We start from the raw sequence: 19,981 nt of genomic DNA, 5'->3' as shown, positions 1-19,981 counted from the left end.
TCACCTTGGGACCTGGCAGAATCTTAAAATCGACGCTTCAAAGATTAAGAAAAAGCAGGTGGCGAAATGTAAATAAATAGAGAATTCAATGATTTGCAAATCATTTTTTTCTTTATTCAGTTGAATAGTCAGTCATTCTAAGTTTGATGCCTGCACACATTCCAAAAAAATATATAGCTATAGCTCTTTATGTAGAGTTACATACTTATACAACAAATATTTTAAAATGAATTTATAATAAAACACATAGTAGCTAGTTCCTGTTTTTTTTTTTTTTTGTCTATAGGCCTATTAAACCCTTTTAACCCTGGAAAGACACCATTTTTTCTCTTTCAGATGTCTTTCACAAACATCTGATCCCTGAACTAATTGATGCGATATCCTTCAAAGTTAGTAGATTCAGTAAATAATTTTTTTAAAAGATCAGGAAAAAGTTTTAGGGAAAAAAAAATAAAGCTCGGGAAAACTACATTCATAATATCACAAATACCTGATTTAAAGTTATGTCACAGACTTATAATTATTTTCGACACTTACTTTGTTTGAGGTTTCATTTTACTTATTTCTTCTTAAGTTGTTTATTTTCTTCCCATGTTTTGACAGAAATTGACACAGATCAGGTTTCAAGGGGTTAAATGTATGTTATATGCTATATTGAGTAAGAAAATAAACACTAATGGTAAATACAATACAGTTAAGACATTTGTTAGCCTACCCTAAAGAAAAATAGCTTCGTTTGAACAGAAAGACTGTTCAGCAGTCTGATAAAAACAGTTGGACACAGTTCTGCAGCGGCCTGAATGTAAGGTTTCTGTCTCTAGATGGGGCCCTCTACAAAAACTTTGCCGTGCGCGTGAACGTACGCGCGAGAGTTTTCTAGGCTCGCTCAGTTTCAGCGCGAGGACATAGGCCACTCCGGGATCAACAGTCCTGAAGGAGCCGCGCGACTCTGGACGTCTCTGTGGGACTGCACGCGGGATGAACGCGCTTCTCTTTTCCTCTGTGGACACTCATCTTTCCCGCGTCTTCATGTCTCACTCCTTCATGTCTCATTCCTCCGCCACCTGGAAAGTGCGCTTTATTCTCTGTTTCTCCGACTGCTGCTGAAGGAGAAGAAGAAACAGAAGAAGAAATAACAACAATAGGAAAAGTAGAGGAAGAAACGTCCCAGTAGAAAAAGTGTTGCTCCTGAAACTGGATGAAAGTGTCTTCAGTGAGGCTCCTGGTATCTGCAGAGAGACGCTATGAGCTCCCTCCTCAACTGTTTGCTCTGGATGCTTTTCTTGTTTCCAAATTTGAGATGCGACGGTGAGTCTCTTTCAAACTACTTCAACCCACTGTTCAGCTGAGAGGTGTTCAACATGTAGTCCAGTCAACAAACACTGCACTGATTCATGGGGAAGTTTTTCACATTTTTCATCCCTTTACTTCACATTCAGCATTGGGAAAAGAGTTTCTGGCATTCCTGTTTTCTCTGAGCGTTCAGACGGTCTCACACAATAGAATGAGTCTTCCTCTGGACTTTGTCTTGATGTAGTTTAAGTAAAAAGGTCATACTGGTGTCAGATGTTGTCTTGTTGGGGGATTTTACATTATTTGAAGAAAAAGCTCATAATTGCTTAACAGGAAGACTGTGCATCCCGTCCAACTGCGTAAAATACCTTCACCATCTAAGTCTCACAGGCCATAATATAAAGGCAGCCCCGTTAATTAAAGGGCACCTCTGGTATTTTTCAGCCTACCTTATTAAACTGTGTCTCTTTGTCCCAGTGACTCATTGAAATTGTTGAAGTTGGTCCAGTATTTAACAAGAGGGCTGCAGTCAGCCAAACAGGCTACAGTGTAAGCCCTCAGGGCATTTGTGCACCACTGATTTATGTCCACTAAAAGTGCCTGTTTTTGTCACCAACAAACTCAAATGAGTAATTCAAGTGTTTGAAAACATTATTGAAAGGATCCTTACAGAAATAGACCTCAATGTTAACTCAGAAACAGCCTCAAAATCACTATGGTCAAAGCCACCAGACTCCAGCAATTTTATAACAGTAAAACACAGTTCATAAAGAGTCAACAAAAACAAGACAATATATACAAAAATCATCTTGGTTCATCTTTCTACTACTTCAACAATCACCAATTTTGGTTTGGTTGAAATTACGCCTTAATTAACCCAGTTACATAGAAAAACATGTGGCTCTACACACACTTAAATTACCGTTTGTTTAAATGGAATCTGGTGGGTTTGCCAATGGTGATTTCGGTCTATCTCAGTAAGAATCCAGTCAGACAGACGAGTTGTCAGACACTTATAATAACTATTTCAGGCTTTCTGTGGATCCTTATAAAGTCTTAAAATACATCAAATTAATTAACCTAAAGGGGCTTCATTGGTATTAGAATGTCTTAAATAAATCTTTCAAGTCTAAAAACTCAGATATGGGAGGTAGAATTTTATGAGTCCTTCTTTTCTGATGTCTCATTGTAAAATCTCAAAATAAATAACATCTAACTTTTTAAAAAATAAATGAACAAAATCCTCTTCTGAAACTCATCATGATGGGAATTAAAGCAGTGGAAATAAATGCCAGGTATTTCCCACATCACTGTAAAAACTTAAAAAACTTAAAAAAAACTTAAAATTTCAATTCAGCACAAACACTTACTTTTTTTTTAAAAAAAGGTAAGACAAATTGTTTAATTTTACCGTGTAACCTTTTCACTGGACTGGAATATTTCATATAACAATCAACATTTGGGCAGTTTCCGTTTGGTTATTGTAGAATTGCTATTAAAAGTCTTAAAGGCTTTAGATCAAACTTGCCTTAAGATGTAGAAACCCTGAATCAAAGGCTGTTGGAACAAAAACTGTTAGTGGATGTAAAGTGACTGTGCACACATGCCCGGAGTGGTTACATTGCGGTCTGTTTTGCGACTGTTGCCCTCTCACTTAATGCTGTACTTATCTTATAAACTGTTGTTCCCATCGGTCTCAAAATGGGTCCCGATTGGAAAAAAACAAAGTTACCCTTTAAGTTTCTCAAACTTTGGAGCTTTTTTCAAATATAAGTTTGTGTAGTGAATTGTTTTCCTTTATAATTATTTGTGTAGTTGATGCACATTTTGCCTCATTGTTGAGATGTTTCTGGTGGGTTTCTGTTGTGTGTGTGTGTGTATGTTGGGGGGGTTCTCTCCCCCTATAAGTTTATGTGATCACTTAAACCCTCTTTGTCCTCTCTCAGCTTGTTGACATGTGCTCCTTGCAGCTCCGAGTCTTCACAGAAAAGCTGCTTGTGTCAGACTCAAAGGGCCACTGTGTCCTTGTCATGTTAATTGAACACATAGCTGGAGGTGATCTCGCGTCTTTGTCAGTCATGCTAATTCATTTACTCCCCCTGCGGGGGGTGAGGCCTGTGGAGGTTTCCTGTTTTCAGCTCGGGCTTTGAGGACTTACCATTTGGTATGAAGTGAAAGGGGCAGGGAGGTGGAGGTGGAGGTGGGGCGCACAGGGCTAAATGATTAGCACCTTTCCCCCCTCCTGCCCCCTCACTGGCTCTGCAGGCAGCATTTCTTTATATCATGAGCTCACTGAGGACTGATGATGGCTCTATTGCTTTGAAAGAAAATTCTCCTTCTGAAAGAAAAAGGCCAGCTCTTGTCCTTTTGTGGTGACTTATTTAATATTCATACATGAGTAAATGTGTTCATCATTTTGTGCATCCTCTTTGTCTTCAAAGTACATCCCATTGTATTTTGTAGACTGGCCTCTGAAAGTCTGAGGGCTGTTTGGATGAGACATGTTTTCTGTTATCTGGAAAAAATGTTATTAGTGAAATTCAAATACTTGCTTACTAAAACTGCACATGTGAAGTGTTTCCACATTTGTGAATGCATGACAACTGTGGTTGTTATGGTATCTAGATTTTGTATCTGAATTTAGATTTGAAATTCACTAACATACAAATTTCTATATTTTTAGTTTTTAAAATGTGAAACATTATGGCATATGTGATATTATTATTGACTTTACATATGAGCTTCCACATTTCACAAAGAAACTATCTGTAAATCACACAGCCTATGTCAAGTGAATTTATCACTTATGCCTTTGTGAAAATTCCACCTGTGAAATGTTCCTCCATGTGTTAAAAACATATTATATGAAACATACACTTGCTTTTATTAAAATATGACAATTCCTTGCTAAATCACACATGCAAAAATCAAGCTGATGTTCAAAGCCATAAACTAAAAAAAAAGACTAATTTGGTTGTTTTTTTAATTGCAGCTTGGTCCTTTGTTGATGGTCTTTTTTCACTGCCTGTTTAGAGCAGGAATATCATGCCGTTCTGCTGCCTCGCCGTACTGAACTCAACTCAACTTTGATCTTGCAGGGGAAGTAGTGCTAACATGGTTTCTGTATAAACATAACAGCAGGCGGGACGGGAGTGACGTTTTGATGGAGTCTAACCTACTGCATGAGATTTAAAAAGCGGTTAGCAGTTATGACGCAGATGTAAATGTCTGCAGACTGGGGAGACAAAGACATTCGAGAGCTCCTTACCCTACTAGCAGTGGATGAGATCAGGCACCATGTAACAGGGATGGTACATGATGGTTACTGCCACATAATGTCAAAGTGCTGCCTGATGCATGCCCTATATGTCCGCTAGAAGCTAACACTGTTGTGTTAAACGTCACGCTTGTCACACCTCTTTACGCTCTGTGATACCTGCATGCTGTCTAAAATCACACACTGGAGCCACATGATTGTTTGGTTCTGTGTAAAAATGCAAAGGAGGCAGACAGAGTGGACTCAGTAGCAGCCTTACAGTATGATCTCTGTGTGCAAAGGACTAATAAATGTGCAGTTTCTTGCAGTATTTCATACTGTGTCAGTTTTTTAAATGTGATTCTCCTGTCTTTAAGGCAGCCATTGAGACATGCTTGAGCCGAAGTCACGTAGCAGCAAAAGTCTTGTGTTATTGTTTCAAGTCTCTAGTTAGTTAGTTAGTTTTTATAGTGCAGTGAAATTAATGGGAATTAATGGCTGCCCGTCAGTTGAAAACAGTTGACACTCAAAAACTGATAGTGCTCCGACACAACAAGATGCCATCATCAACAATCACATGTGAGCTGTGACTGCATCACTGTTCTAATACAAGTATGAGATTGAAAGAGTTTCACACTTCAGTGAATCTGACTACATTTAAATACTCTGTTGTCATGCTGAAGGAATACAGATTCAGAAAGCTTCGCACTGATGCTGTCAGCCTGTTGTCCTCTAACTTGTGGATGAAGAAAACAAAAGACTGATGGAAAAAAGAGAAATAGCAGTCACTGCATGAAATCAGTGATTTCTGAGAATGATTGTGACTCATTCAGCATTCCAGTTAAAGTGCTTTGTAAACAAGTGAGTGCGATATGAATAATAAGGTAATAACTGAAATGATGTGAGAGTGTTGTACAAAGGAAGAATGAAAAAAGCTGGTGGCCCAGGCAGCAGCTGGGACTTAGGTGGAAGCCTGCTCCTAATGAGTACCCACAGCCTGCAGATGAGTCACCATGTTGGGGTTAGAGGAGAGAGGCAGAGCGCTGCTGGAGGAAATGGGGCCAGAGGGCCTTCCTTTGCTGTGGGGAATGTTTGAAGAGAGTTCTATCATGGTTGTGATCACATCTAACAAGCCCTGTAGAGTATACTGCAAACCAGCCCAGCTGCATATCAGAAGTTGGGGATTCATTAACCCTCAAATTGTGCAAATTGACATTGTGAATACAAAATCCAACTAATGGAAACACTTCATTTTCGGGAAGAAAAAAAACCCCTCCCATTTATAGCAAAAAAGTTTTTATGCTGGCATGAGGTGGTATTTCAGGCAATTTGAAAAAGCCGTTCTTGGCAAAACTGCAATGGAAACACTTTTTTGGCTTTTCGAGCTCACGTGATGCTATGGCTATGTACTTGTCAGTAGGAACTGGCTCCCTCATGATGCAGCAGCTACAAAAGGTGTTATTGCATCTCATTACTCTTCAAAAGTTGAGCGAATCATCCGGAAGTTTTTCGCAATTCCTCTGTGAAATTGTGGACTATCACCTCCCAGAAATCCCTCATATGTGGCCACTCCCACGTTTAAGGGGCTCGCCTTTACATTATGGCTCCATAACACGCCTATGTGGCCTTGGATTGGAAATAATGACGGCTAGTGTGGTGGCTGCAGTAGAAATAAAGCTGCTAATGTTTTGAACATCCATCACCATGCTTCTTTGAATGTTATCAGAGAAGTCAAAGAACATCACTCAGTGGGAACACAGTCATCTCCACATTGTGTTTTATCAACAGTTCAAAAATATTGCTTAAGTTTTGCGCAAATCTGTAATAGAAAAACCAGCCTAGCGTTTATTTAGCAAAGAAACCAACTACTAATGTTTTCTTAACATGAGCAGTCATACAAGAACTCAAATGAAATAAAATGTCTAGAACTGACAAGACTTTTGATGCACAGTTTCTATAAAATAAAAACTGGAACGCTCAATTTTCATAGTTAATTTTTTTTTATTCAATCATTGATGAGGATTAGGATTAAAGAGTGTCAGTTTTATTGTTATTTAATACATTTGACTAATGCAGTAAATTAACTGTTTCAAATATGGTCTATTAAAGCCTTTTAAAATTATTATGGTATGATATGTTATGAAATAAGTTGAAAGGTGTGTGCTTACATATGTCAGGTTGTCATCATTTGTGCGCGTGCATGGTCTGAGACAGTTCTACATTTGTTCACAGAGTACAAACAAATTCAGGTAAGAAATCTGTTGATTAATCACAGATTTCTACTAAAATATTCATACACATGGTTAAGCACAGATTTGTGCATACACTCTGTTTGTGAATGAGGCCCACTTTTGCCTTTTGGTACTTGAAAATTCAGTCAGGCTACATCCAGACTAATATGTATCTCTTTTAATAAACTTAACTATTGCTACATTTAAGCCCAGTAGCCACACTACTCCAGCCTTTTCAACCCCTAAAACAGAGACCCTTGAAAATGTGGCTGACCCCGTTTTAGTTTGAAAGCTCTGGGGTAGTATTTTAGGCCACGTTTAGATGAGGAATGCTACTAAAAACCAAAAAATCTATCTTTAAAAAAATAATAATAAAATCCAAGTTCATATGATAACATTTTTAAAACAATCCTCATGCACATGGATGCTCAAAAACAACAAAAATGCTGTAGTATGCATGCCAGGCCAGTTGTTGGTGGTGGTGTAACTTTGTAATGACACACCACGAAGAACACCATATGCATGTACAACCGACTTCCTTATAATACATCCACGTGTACGACGTGCCACTGTGGTGTCACTGTTCTCACAGGATCTGCGCATTGCTACATGGCAACAGAAGTGGTGGAGTTTTTAAAAGATTATACTCTGGAACCCTGTTTCAAAAGTTTGTGTTTTCAGGCCCCCAAAACGCCGTTGCCGTGTGAATGAAAGGCCAAACTGCAACAAGAGTTCAACGTTTCTTGCAAGAACCAATGCAGTATAAATGGCCTCTTAGTATGTACGAGCGAACAAGGAGAGGTCGAAAATGATAGCTGCTCTTACAGATATGGCGCTATAGCCCCGCAATAATGTCCCTTCTGTATACCTCCCTTACAGTTTTATATAGGACCAAACAGCAGCAGCATCATTCTGCACCAATGTGTGATTATACACTGCAACACTGCATCCTGCAATCAAAAGAGGCATGACAGGTGTGACATGTAACACAACAGCATTGGCCTCCAGTGTGACATATAGCATATGCATCAGCAGTGCTTCAAAACAATAACAAAGGCTTATTCGTCAATCACAATCATTTACCTTCTCTGATATATGACAGCTGATCTCGTCCTCTGCTTGGAGGGTAAAGAGCTCCTGAATCTCATTGGTTTTTTTCCAGTTTGTGGACATTTAAGACTGCTGTTCTTCTTCTTTTAGTTAGCCGCTAATTCCTAACAGCTGCTTTTAAAATATCACGCAGTGTGGTCGCCAACATAATACATGATCAAAACGTCACACCTCCCCACCCATGGTCACGTCTCTCTGGCTTTACGTTTTACGGCTTCACACTGTTAACTACCCTCTGTCCTGGCGGAGACGGGACAACTCTGTCCCCTCTCTTTTTGATTGGATATTGTATACAGAACAGTGTACGGAGAGATATTCCCACCTTGAACAGGCAATATAAATGCAGCTGATGACATAGACACCAATGTTTGCTCCCATTGGCTCTTATCATTTGTGATGCATGAAGCCAGGCCCGCAAACCCTCTGTGATTTATCCGTATTACAATTTATTCCATCTCTGTAGTATTTTCTATAAGTAAGCAACTAACCTCAGTGTAGACAATCTGCTTCCTGTTTACAGTGTGGCTCATGTACGTGAACTGTCATATGATACGCATTTTCAGGGTGTTGCTGTGAACGGAGATTATTTCTAAATCTGTGCAAAAAAACTCAGTGTGTACGGTAGTGCAGTGTAGTGCTTTTGTTTTAAAACTATGTTTTAAAATGAAAACGTTTAAGTGTGGACCTGCCCTTAATGTTACAGACACATCTGTTGAAAAAGTCTGATACCAAGCCCCATTCATAGCGATGCAGGGTGTTTTGTTAACTCACTACAACTGAGTGCAACACCATGAATGCTTTCAAGGGAAGAGTTTAAAATGTGTGCTGTATCCATTTGGATAAATACTTATTCTCCTTGGTGGCAGACTTTTCACTGTGCCTTTCAGAGCAGCTATAAACACTTTCACTTTAGAATATAACAATCACTGAAACAAGTTTATTTCAAGCATACCTCAGCCTTAAATCCCCTCTCCTCAATGATATGAAGTGGTTTCCAGTCAGGATGGTTGACAGTGTGCTGAAGCATGTGTATGCAGAGTTAGGTCCAAAGCATCGGCAAGGCAAGTCTATTTATACAACACATTTCGGCAACAAGGCAATTCAAGATGCTTTAAATAAAACATCAAAAGCTTTGAGACAAAGTGCAAAGGAAAGACATTCTAAAATGACATTTATGAGCAACTAAAAATGCCTTTAAAGAGTCAGAGAAAATAAAATATAAACATGCTAAAATATTCACAGCTGCATCAAATGACTGCAGTAGTCTTGGATATTTATCTGCTGCGGCTCTGATCGGCATTGACGGAATTACAATACTAGGGTAAACATGTTAATTTTAGCCCCTTAATGGGTGAGATGCAATGAGAGGCCATCGCATGTAACCATCCATTTCAGCCCAAGCAAGCTCATTCCATACTCATTTGCACCGAGTTTATAAAGAGAGACTGAATAAGTAAGAGACACATAAAGAGAAGTCACCAACATAAAGTTTTATTGTATTTTATTTTATTGTATTATTTTGTAGTTTTCTTTTAACAGTTCTCCAGTCATGCTGCTTTCTGCTTTTTTTACGAATTGTGTACACAGCTCTGCTCTACTGGCAATTTGACAGTTGTCTACAGCCATTTTTAAAAACATACGTACATTTGCCAATGTTGGTGTAAAAGGAGTATAATATGTGGTGCGTTTGAGACAGTGACTTTAAAGAAGAACACCATGAAGGCATTTTTAGAGATCAAGTTAATTAAAAGGAGATATTTTAGTAAAAACACCTTTCATCTTCAAATTCTGATGGCAAAAACAGCAACACCGGTTCACAGACATATCGATGCTACACCATCACAGCTCATCTCTGCACGCTGATGGCTGACTTTGTCCATCAAAGATCTTAACTTTTACTTTGGTGTCTACAATGTTAGCAAGTTCAAGCACATTTCCTTAATACAACTTGTTGCTTCAATCTAACAACCTCCACCAGTTTATTTTTTAACGGTTACTAATATGTTCCTATCCTGAAAGCATTTTTGAAAGCAGACATAAAACAGCAGGTGAGAGTGATTAATGCACAGTCTCATTGTTAGTTAGAGGAAATTCAGGATACATGCTGTAGTAATCAGGTGCCCCACCGATCAAATAAGACGCAGCTTAATAAATACATGTGCCACAGCAGGGCGGGACCTGTCTGTGGGTTGATGTACTGTATGAACTAATGGCTTTGTTATTTAGCTACAGGCCAGGCACTGATGTAACTCACAAACATATGGAGAGATGATTAACTGTTGCATGGCTCTCAATCTGCAAGCTTTACCCAAAGTTTTATTGCCCAGACCATCTACTGTATTACACCCTGCTTTACCTCCGGTCGGTGTTTCCTCTTCCCAGTGTAGCTGTGAAGTGAAGCAATGCATGGCAGCAGTGGACACACCAGAGGAGTTAGCCAGAGGTTACTCCATTAATCTGGAGTCTGTGGAAATGTGAGGGAATTGTTCAGGGTGCCGGGTTTTCCCTCAGTTTTTAGAGCATGGAAGTTAATGCTACTCTAGATGTGAAAAGTTCATTTGGACTGTGATTAAAGGGACAGTTTACCCTTAAATCAAAAGTCCGTATTTTACCTCTTACATGTAGTGCTATTTATCAGTTTTGATAGTTTTGGATACGGTAGATAGAATTACAGAATGTCGTTCGGTTTTCATTGAGAAAAGCATTGGATGGTAACTTTGGGGTCATTATTATTTTGGTCACCCTGCTGCTTGGGGTACCTAGCACAGAGGTTCGATACTAAAAGGTGGAGCTAGAAACACTGCAGTCAGTTGACTGATCAGTAGAGAGTCAGCACTCTGTACACAGCACTGAGCTGTGGCTACTTTAACCACTGTTCAAACCATCATCAAGTTTTTCATACTTGAGTAAAATGAAAGGATGTTTGCAGCCTTTAGCAGAAGCTGTCGACTGAGAAAAATAATTTTACTCACTGGGCCGACTGTCTGAAACCTTTCAGGTGGAATCGAATCCTCACTCGGAGAAAAAAACATGTTTGACTGCTGGAGCTTCGTTCAGTGTGCTCGGGCAGAGTAAATGCCTGCTGTTCCCTTACAAGAAGTCAGTGCACAGACCCGCTCTTTATAAATATCCCATAGAGAGACTGTTCTGAAAATGTCGCTGTGCAGCCCTGTTATGTGGACGATAAACAGGGTGCAGACTTCACTCTGTCTTACCGTTGAACATGGAAATACAGCGAGTGCTGTTAGACGGAGCAGAGAGTGACAGCAACCCTGCCTACACTTAAAAGTACATGCTACACTGGTCTATGGTTGTAGGATCAGTGCTGATATCGTTGGTTTTCAATATACACTTTCTTTACATTACATGAAATAAATTACATGATGGGGACTCTTATTAATCGTGGTGCTGTATCCCACTGATGAGATGCTCTGACAGCTAAATGAAGTTTTCTTGGGTGGGATGGTGTTGTCCCCTCTGGCTGCACCTCTTGTAACTGTGTTCCCATTAGATTTAAAGGTGATGAAACTGGACAGAGGAGGAGGAGCTAAACCATGCATAATCTAATTCAACAAGTGTTGCTGCGAATATGACGTCATGGCAGTTTCTTGTGGCGTCGCTATGGGTATCAGCTGAGAATCCCACCCACACTAAGGAGATTCCCTCCTCTCTGAAAATGAACTTGAGAGAAGGACCTGGATCCAAAAGTGATTTAAGCTGAACCATGCAGTGGAAATGAGGAAAAAGAAAACCAGCAAATCCTTACAACTGAGAAACAATTTGGAATTTTTTATTTGAAAAAATATGTTTTTACAATATATCAGTCATATTTGGTATGCAATGCTAAAACAGTTAGATTGTAGAAACCTTAAAGGTACACCCCCTAATTTTGTTATGGCATCTATAATGCCCCTAAACTTTAATTTTAGCTCACTGTTGTCTTTCTTTTTTGTTTAAAAACAGTTTTAAAGCTGTTGTATTTCTGTGTTCATTAAGATTAACAAAGTTAAGTGTATTATAAACTCTGCATCACATGCATTGCCTGTGCCTCTCAGCAGACATCTGATATTTTGGTTTGATGAACTTCAGTACAGTTTTTTCCCCTCAAGTTTCACCTGCAGTAGTTTGAACATTATCTTATCATCGCCTCATCAGAAGGCCAACCTCCATCCATCAGTGCTACTGCCGAGTCATCCCAACTGCAACAGTGGCGGCCTTGTTCTAAGCTGCATCTAATTGCTGGCTGGTGACAAGCATTCAAAGGAGTGTGAAACAGCTTGAGGAAGACTGCAGGCTTCTATTGTGTTGATATACACAGAGCTGGACCACAACAGACAGCCAGAGCCCCGCCAAGATCCACACTCTATGGTATTTTACATCTCCAGACGCAGGCTTTGATACATGCACATCTAACTGAGTAATGACAAAAGTAGAACTCCTGAGGCCAGATGCTGAAAACTCTGTGTAGATCCATGACTAAAACTTAGTGTACACGCAAAGACAGGAATGTGAATTATTTTCGTCCGATTTATAAAGCTGCACATGCATGCACCTGATTCTGTTTAGAAAACTCAATCACCGTGGAGCTAGGCCCATGTGCACAAGCCTCATTTCAACTCCCATAGGCAGCCTTAAAACGATGTAAAAACACCCGGTCAATGAGAAGAACAGGCAAAAAATGAAATATGCAGTGTGAGTGATTGTGTTGCATCAGCGAGGTTCTCCAACAGCACCAGAGTAGCTGTCATTACGTACAACTGTTACACATGGCTGTCCTACCAAATCATCACATGCACCTGTAAACCACCATCACAATGACATCTTAATCATAATTATTCATTTATAGCATTCATATTTAAACCGACTTTACTATGTGCTACTCAATTCAGGATGAACTCATTAACAGGGAAATGATGGCTCAAATATAAATGGAAAAAATGATCAAATTCATCATTCATAAATATATGAAAACATTTGGTTTATAAATGTGCCCAAAGTACACCAGAAAGTAATATTTAACAGGATGCTGTGTTGCTGCAAAAATAACGCATTCTGTGCAATGACCAAAAAAACTAAACAAACAGCATTTTACTATATTTGCAATATTTACATTTAACTTATTATATTACCAGCAACAAGAAACTGTGCCAGTGGTCTGTAGTCTGTATGAAGATGCGCACATTCTCACTGCACATTCATATGCATGTTTTTGCGCCCACACATTGTTTGAAATTTGGGAAATTGAACGTCCAGTATTACATAATACGATACGCGACAGTACGATATGGTACGGTATGGTACGATACGTTACAATATTATGTGCTTTATTGTCCCTGTAGGGAAATGCATCTTTGACCCAGATGCTGCACCCATAAATGCCTTCACAGGCACAATAAAATGAACCACATATGAACAAAACAGTACTTACTTGCAAATTGCACATAGTCCAGATTGCACATAAAAAATATTACTCATGCATTGCACATAAGACATATTGTGCACACCCTGTTGCTAAAAACATCATGGAATTTTTGAACAATCAGTGCAGGCTTAAGCAGCATTGTTTAAAAGTTTGATGAAGGTAGGAACATAGGAGTTTTTAAAACAAATTTTAATGGGTAATTAATTAGCGGCAGCACTGGGCTATGTAGAAACTGCAACAACCATTTTAATGTAAATGAAGCATCCCAGGCAGACCGAGGTCTCATGAGGACCTCGACAAGAATTTGACCTATCTAAGTTTGACCTATCTGCTGTAAATGGCTCAAACGCAGGTTGTGTGTGCTTATTATCAGGTGTGCTCTTTAGAGTGACATGTTTTGACTGAGAAAAGGAGAGTCAATAGCTCATATTATAACTGGTCACAGAGAGAGGACGGTGTAAAGAAATAACTTTGGTGGATCAACAGTGTCTGAAAGCTGCCGCTGACCATTTTTGTAACTTTCTGAAAGAGACAACAAGTCAACGATCACACAGTTGTTTTTCAGGCCTTAAACGAGGCAGGTCTCTGTATGAAACTGCACGTTGCATGTCCTCAAACACCAGTATATTCAGGGAATGGCTGATGGTCAGTGTGTTCAGTAGCACCTACAGTAAACAGAGACGCTGTCAGGTCATTCTGAGACAAACACATCATCAGTTAGAAACCACTGCAAGCAGGTAGCACTGTTGTATAGAGTCTGATGTGCCAAACGCATCAAACAAAGTCGAGCCAAGCCACGTATGGTTATAAAAAAAAAGGCGACTACAGCCCAGCTGAGTACTGTCCCCAGTCTCTGTCTCCAGTCAGTCTCTGTCTCCTGTCTCTGTCTCCAGTCTGTCTGTGAAAGCAAAGTGCCTTTTATTGCTGTCAACACAGGGGCCATCCATACAGTCCATCACTGAACATGGACCATGGCAGGAGAAGGAATGTGAGAACTGTGACGGAGAGGAAGAGTGAGCTGTAAACCGCAGAAACACTGAGGAGCTTTTTAACTCTTTCCTGTATTTGCTGATGTGAGGCGAGAACATAGAGAGAAGCGGCTGTTTGGAAGCACACTGCTGTATGTTGGCATGTATTGGGTCTGGCACTAATTATAATCCTGGATCTGGGACTAATTAAAGCCTTGCAAGACATTCCCATGGACAGGGCTCTGTGTGGACAGCCTGTTGACAGGATGGACTCTCTTAGCCTGTTGATCTAACAAAAGTCCTGTGTTTAAGACATGTTAGTTTGCTGGGTTTTTGTACAAACTTCCTGTTTATGCAGACTTCCTTCTTACTTGGTGATCAGTTGTTTAAATAATAGGAGATCCAGCTTTTAATACATTTATTCATTTATTTTTTATTTCTGTGGCATGTCAACAAAGACACCATCAGTTTACACACAGCTTCTGGTCATGCACACACAAAACATGTGGAAAAAGGAAAGCAAAATAAACAAAACAAAACTAAAACACTGAAACAATAACCCAAATGAGCTGTTCACATAAAAAAAACTTTATCATCCCAAAAAAGAGCTTTTTTCTCCAGGTAACTGGCTAAATTACATATTTTAAATGTGATCGACCATCTGTCTTCTTCCATATTTACACAATTTCTATGTATATTCTTATTATAATAAACCAAGCATTGCATCATTCCTAATAAAAAGGACAGTAGAAAATAAAATAGAACTTATTTTCTACTTTGTTCAGACAGCACCTTGGACAGTAGGCTTGGGCAAAATGTAATATTTCATACCTTCCTGAAGTTTTACTGCCCTAACCCCTAAATGTTAAGAAAAGTAATATTGTCACATATATTTTCCTTATTAAACAGAGAAAACATAGAAATACAACTATACACCTTTTGAATTCAACTTTCTGTCTGTGACATCAGACTTAATTCCTTCATTAACTCATCCGTCAAACTCGACAGAATCAAAATAAAACTAACCCAAACCTTCTTGGTTACTCTCGTTAGTAATCTAGTTAGTAAGTCCACTGTTCAAACAATCACCAGCTTTGGTTTGGTCAAAATAAATCCTTAATTTAGCAAGTTAGATATAAAAAACACATGCCAGATTTCTGGTGAGAACATAGATATTTTTGCCTTATAGACAAGTTATATTCAGCACAATGGTCAGTACCATATTTGAAATGTATCATCATAACATTTTGCAGGTCAGTCTGTATATAAGCAGCCCACTGTCTGTTGTCCTTGGCAAACACAGAATCATGAGACAAACCCATACTGAGCTTTTCGTTATTAAAAGAAAAAAAAACCTGAAAGACTTCCTCTGAGTACAGCATGCATTAAAATAATAGCTGGCCGTATCTTGATTGCATTTTGAAAAGAACCCATCGAGGCACAATGTTAACATATGCTGCTAATTACTGGAGCTGAAGGAGAAACAGAGGAGGAGGCCCACAGACTGTTAGCAGGAGGAGAGGCAGCATGACGGTTACACTGCAGAACTCTGTGTTCTCACAATGCTACGTGGTGTGGTGTTGTATTTATGTGTGTTTATGTGTGGAGTGTAAACAGGACAGAAGTTTTGCATCAGAGTACAAGAGATGAAGAGACAAAAGAAGGAACCACTCGAGAAGCAAACCAGCCAAAGCAGAGAACTTTGTATGCACAGTATGAAGTTGAGAAATCAACTGAAGAGTTTTCCTGAGTGCAAAGGATTTTTAGTTCATGTTAGTTTGAAAGGTTGTTGGTGAATCCATAAAGTTGACCCAAATTTATCAAAAGAGTTTTAAAAAAAGACACAGAAACACTACAACATGCAGAAATACAAGTTTATTAAGATGTGTTTTCTGTGGAGGGCACAAAGACCAATTTTAACAGACAGGTTATTTCAGAGTCTGGGCGCCCAGAGTTTGAACTCTAGATCTCTTGACTGTAATGGAGGTTAACAGAAGTTACAATTATCACTTCAGGAAACATACATACATACATACATACATACGCAGATACATACATACACACATACATACATACACAGAATTTTTGTATGTACAGTATGAAGGGGTCATGGTGGCAGCAGGCTTTGCAAGGTACTCCAGATGTTCTTCCCACCAACCCTATCCAGCTCCTCTTGGGGGATCCTGAGGCACTTCCAGGAAAAATTAAATACACAATGACTGTCACTGCCACATTCTCCTCTTCTTCTCCAAACATTTTCCGACACACATAATTGCCACGATAGCTAGGGCTCAGTTCATGTTTATTTGCATTTTGCTCCCACAGCGGCGTAGATGGATGACGCACGCCGATGACGTTTTGTTGTGCATATCGATGTCAATAGACACAGGTAATAGCCTGCGATTCAGTGGGTGATGTCATCTCATAGTCTGCATCAAACTTGATGTTGTACCCAAGTTTATTAAGACCCTTGTTGCACAGTGTAGCTGCACTAAACTTAAAATCATGCTGAAATCTCACCGTCTGCAGGACACTTTAGGCAGAGCAGAATTTTGGTTTATATTTGATCAGCATTGCTTACTTTTACCGTTCTCTTTTTTTTCAGCCTCTTTTTTCACTGTGCAGGAAGCAGTATGGCACCTACTTCCTGTGCAAAACAGGGTGTTCCAATAAGTTTCTGAACACATTTCAGGAGAGAAATGGAAAGTGCAGGAACAGTTTTACCATTTGATCAGATTTCAGTCCAAGTTTGAGAGACAGAGAAAGGTACAGTGTGTCTCTTGATCTGTCTCTATACTCTTTGTGTCTGCCATGACGGCATGGATGGTGGGCAATACAAAAGGCAGAAGTTCAGCCTGTGGTTCAAGCAACAGCCCTGAGAGCCAGAGACACTTGCTTGGGGCTGTTGCTTGTATTTCACCGTGGGAGGGAGGAGGAATATCTTGGCACTCGTTAGATGGAGGAACGTTTACCACAGATCATCTAAACATACTACCCACACTCTTTTGATACAAAGCTAGTTGATAAGTAGCGAATTGTCCACTTAAGACTTAGCCCAACCACAATATGGAGGAAGCCAACATCTACTGCCATTATTAGTGGTCATGCCTCCACTATTAATATACACATGTGACTGTTAGTGCCACTTACATTAAGTGCAATATTTGCATGTAACATTACATGCTATCATAAATCACATTTAATATTTCTATGTCTATTACTCTTGTTATATGTTGTGTTGTTACAATTAGTGTTGCTGTGCATCTCTCCCCCTATCTCTTTCTCTCTCTAATTCTCTTTTCTCTCTCTCTTTCCTATATATGATTTTTTTCATTACTGTAATTTGATTGTTATTTAAGACATCTACTGCACGTCTGTCCATCCTAGAATAGGGATCCCTCCTCAGTCGCTCTTCATGAGGTTTCTATCATTTTTTTCCCCTGTATAGTTTTTCCTTGGTTGATATGAGGATCTAAGGACAGAGGGATGTAGTATGCTGTAAAGCCCTCTGATGCAAAATGTGATTTGTGGTAATGGGCTTTATCAATAAAATTGACTTGACTTAACCAAAGTTCATGAGTGTTGGTGAAAGTTTCAAGTAAGTGATCCCCCTCAAAAGGCAAATGCAGTAAATAATCAAAAGGAGGTGTTGAGACAGTCTGAAAGCAGAGAAAAGTTCCTTTCAGGCTCAGATGGGGGGTCTGCAGCCAGTACCTCCTCTGGATATAATGGCCTTTACTCAGTGGTGGGGGAGGAGGCGGTGTACAGCCGTCACTGGTTTCTCTCTGGATGGAGTTATCACTCCCGGCCGTTAAGGGAGGAACTTTTAAATGGGAGGTAAATTTGTTACTTCCTGTGCGGAGTGGGTTTTCCACCAGTGTCCCAAATGACTACAAAAGTTCATTTTTGGCAAATGGGGTGAATTTATAGAGTGCGGGTACTTTGTGGAGAGGTTGACCATGTCTTTGTGAATTTGTGTGGCTGGATTTTCATGGAGGGGCAGGCAGACTGAGTCTGCAGCAGACAGAATACACGTCATAGATCAGACTCCCCTCAGTGTGCTGGGAGTGCTGCCTTACAGGCTTTTATCAGTTGTTTGGTTAGGAAGTTGGCTGGATCACCTCTTGAACTGTGTTACATAAATTGTGTAGTCTGTTAAGTGAAGGAGAGCCCCACCCCTTCCAACCCCTCTACACACACTCACAGGTCAAAGGTCAGATAAAGCACTTGTGAGGCTGCCAGACGTTTCGTGATTTAGTTGGTATATTTAACTCATTTTGTCACAACAGTTATTCATCAAGAATAGTTTGCTGTAGAAAACAGGCTTTTTCTTAATCTGTGTGAAAGATGTTGTGGATGTTTTCAGTATCGCTGGATTCCAACATGTGCCTGGCCATCGTCTCCTTGGATTCGCAGATATTTGGGGCCACAGGCAGTGTTGTTGAGTCTGTTCATAATTATCCTGTTAAAGTGTCCCAGGATGTGTTCTCATGTTTTATGGTGCATACTTCTCTACCTGTGTAACTGTCTTCTGAGGGTCCTTTTTGTATTTATCCAGGTTATATTTGATTCTGGATCCTTCTCACATTCCTTCTTAATTCAATTAATAGAAACAAGGTTACTTTCAAAGATGTGCAGCTCTGGACTGTTTTTCCTGGATTATTCAATATTAAAGCAAATTACCCATGACGGGTGAAAAGCTTTAATCTCCACAGTGTGTAGCCTACCTCCAAGGAAACAAAAAGAAGCAGCTGCGTGGTCAGCCTGATAGTGATGCAGTTGAAAGTATTGAGAATTTCATTAGCCAAACAGTTCATGCAAAACCATGCACCAAATACGGAGATAAGAGGTTTTCACTTTACAAGGCTGGTTTCTATTACAGATTTGTGAAAAACTTAAGTGATATTTTCACAATGCCGATAAACCACAATGACTCTGAGTGATGTTCTGCAACTTCTCCCCTGGTGATAACATTCCAAGAAGCATGGTGATGGATGTTCAAAACATTAGCAGCTTTATTTCTATTGCAGCCACCTCACTAGCCGTCATTATTTTCAATCCAAGGCCACATAGATGTGTTATGGAGCCATAATGGAAAGGCGAGCCCCTTATACGTGGGAGAGGCCACGTATGAGATATTTCTGGGAGATGATAGTCCACTATTTCACAAAGGAACTGTGGATTCAAAACTTTCAGGTGATCCGCTCAACTTTTGAAGAATTATGCATTGCAGTAACACCCCTTTTAGTGCCTGCTGCATCATGCCAAGGGAGCCAAACAGCAAAAAAAGTGTTTCCAATGCTGCTTTCGCTTGACATACCACCTCATGTGAGAGTAAAAATATTTGCGATAAATAGTTTTTTCATATTGATGTGTTCCCATTAGGCGTATCTTAAATTCACAATTTTAATTTCTGAAATTTAAGGATTAATGGAAACCCGCCTACACTCTCAACCAATAATTGAAATAAGGCTCACCAATGCATTAGTCAGTCCAACACTAATTGATTTTACATAGTGTCAGAGTGTTTTGGGGTGTATTACTGCACATGCGGAAAAAAAAAATGTGTAAAACCATTTGTGTTTCCAGGGAAATTTATTTGATAAATGTCTTCAAGTGATGTCACTTGAGTCAGTGTCAGCAAGTGAAAAAAAAAAAATAATAACCCCAGATTCACAGAGTATAGACGCAGCTAAAGCCA

General features: G+C 39.5%; 1 protein-coding gene across 1 annotated transcript in view; it reads left to right on the top strand.

Annotated features, from left to right (window-relative positions):
* Positions 1-887: 887 nt before the first annotated feature.
* The window catches only part of ror2 (receptor tyrosine kinase-like orphan receptor 2), a 75,002-nt gene continuing 55,908 nt past the window's right edge, over positions 888-19,981 (top strand). The window contains exon 1 of the mRNA XM_042509786.2: positions 888-1,308. Within this exon, the coding sequence (XP_042365720.1) occupies positions 1,245-1,308 (64 nt within the window). The 5' untranslated portion in view covers positions 888-1,244. The remainder of the gene's footprint in view (positions 1,309-19,981) is intronic.

This window comes from Plectropomus leopardus, chromosome 20, assembly GCF_026936395.1.
Source record: "Plectropomus leopardus strain MGB_pleo_1.0 chromosome 20, ASM2693639v1, whole genome shotgun sequence".
In the NCBI taxonomy this organism is placed as follows: domain Eukaryota; kingdom Metazoa; phylum Chordata; class Actinopteri; order Perciformes; family Serranidae; genus Plectropomus; species Plectropomus leopardus.
This window is presented reverse-complemented; position numbering and strand designations above follow the sequence as displayed.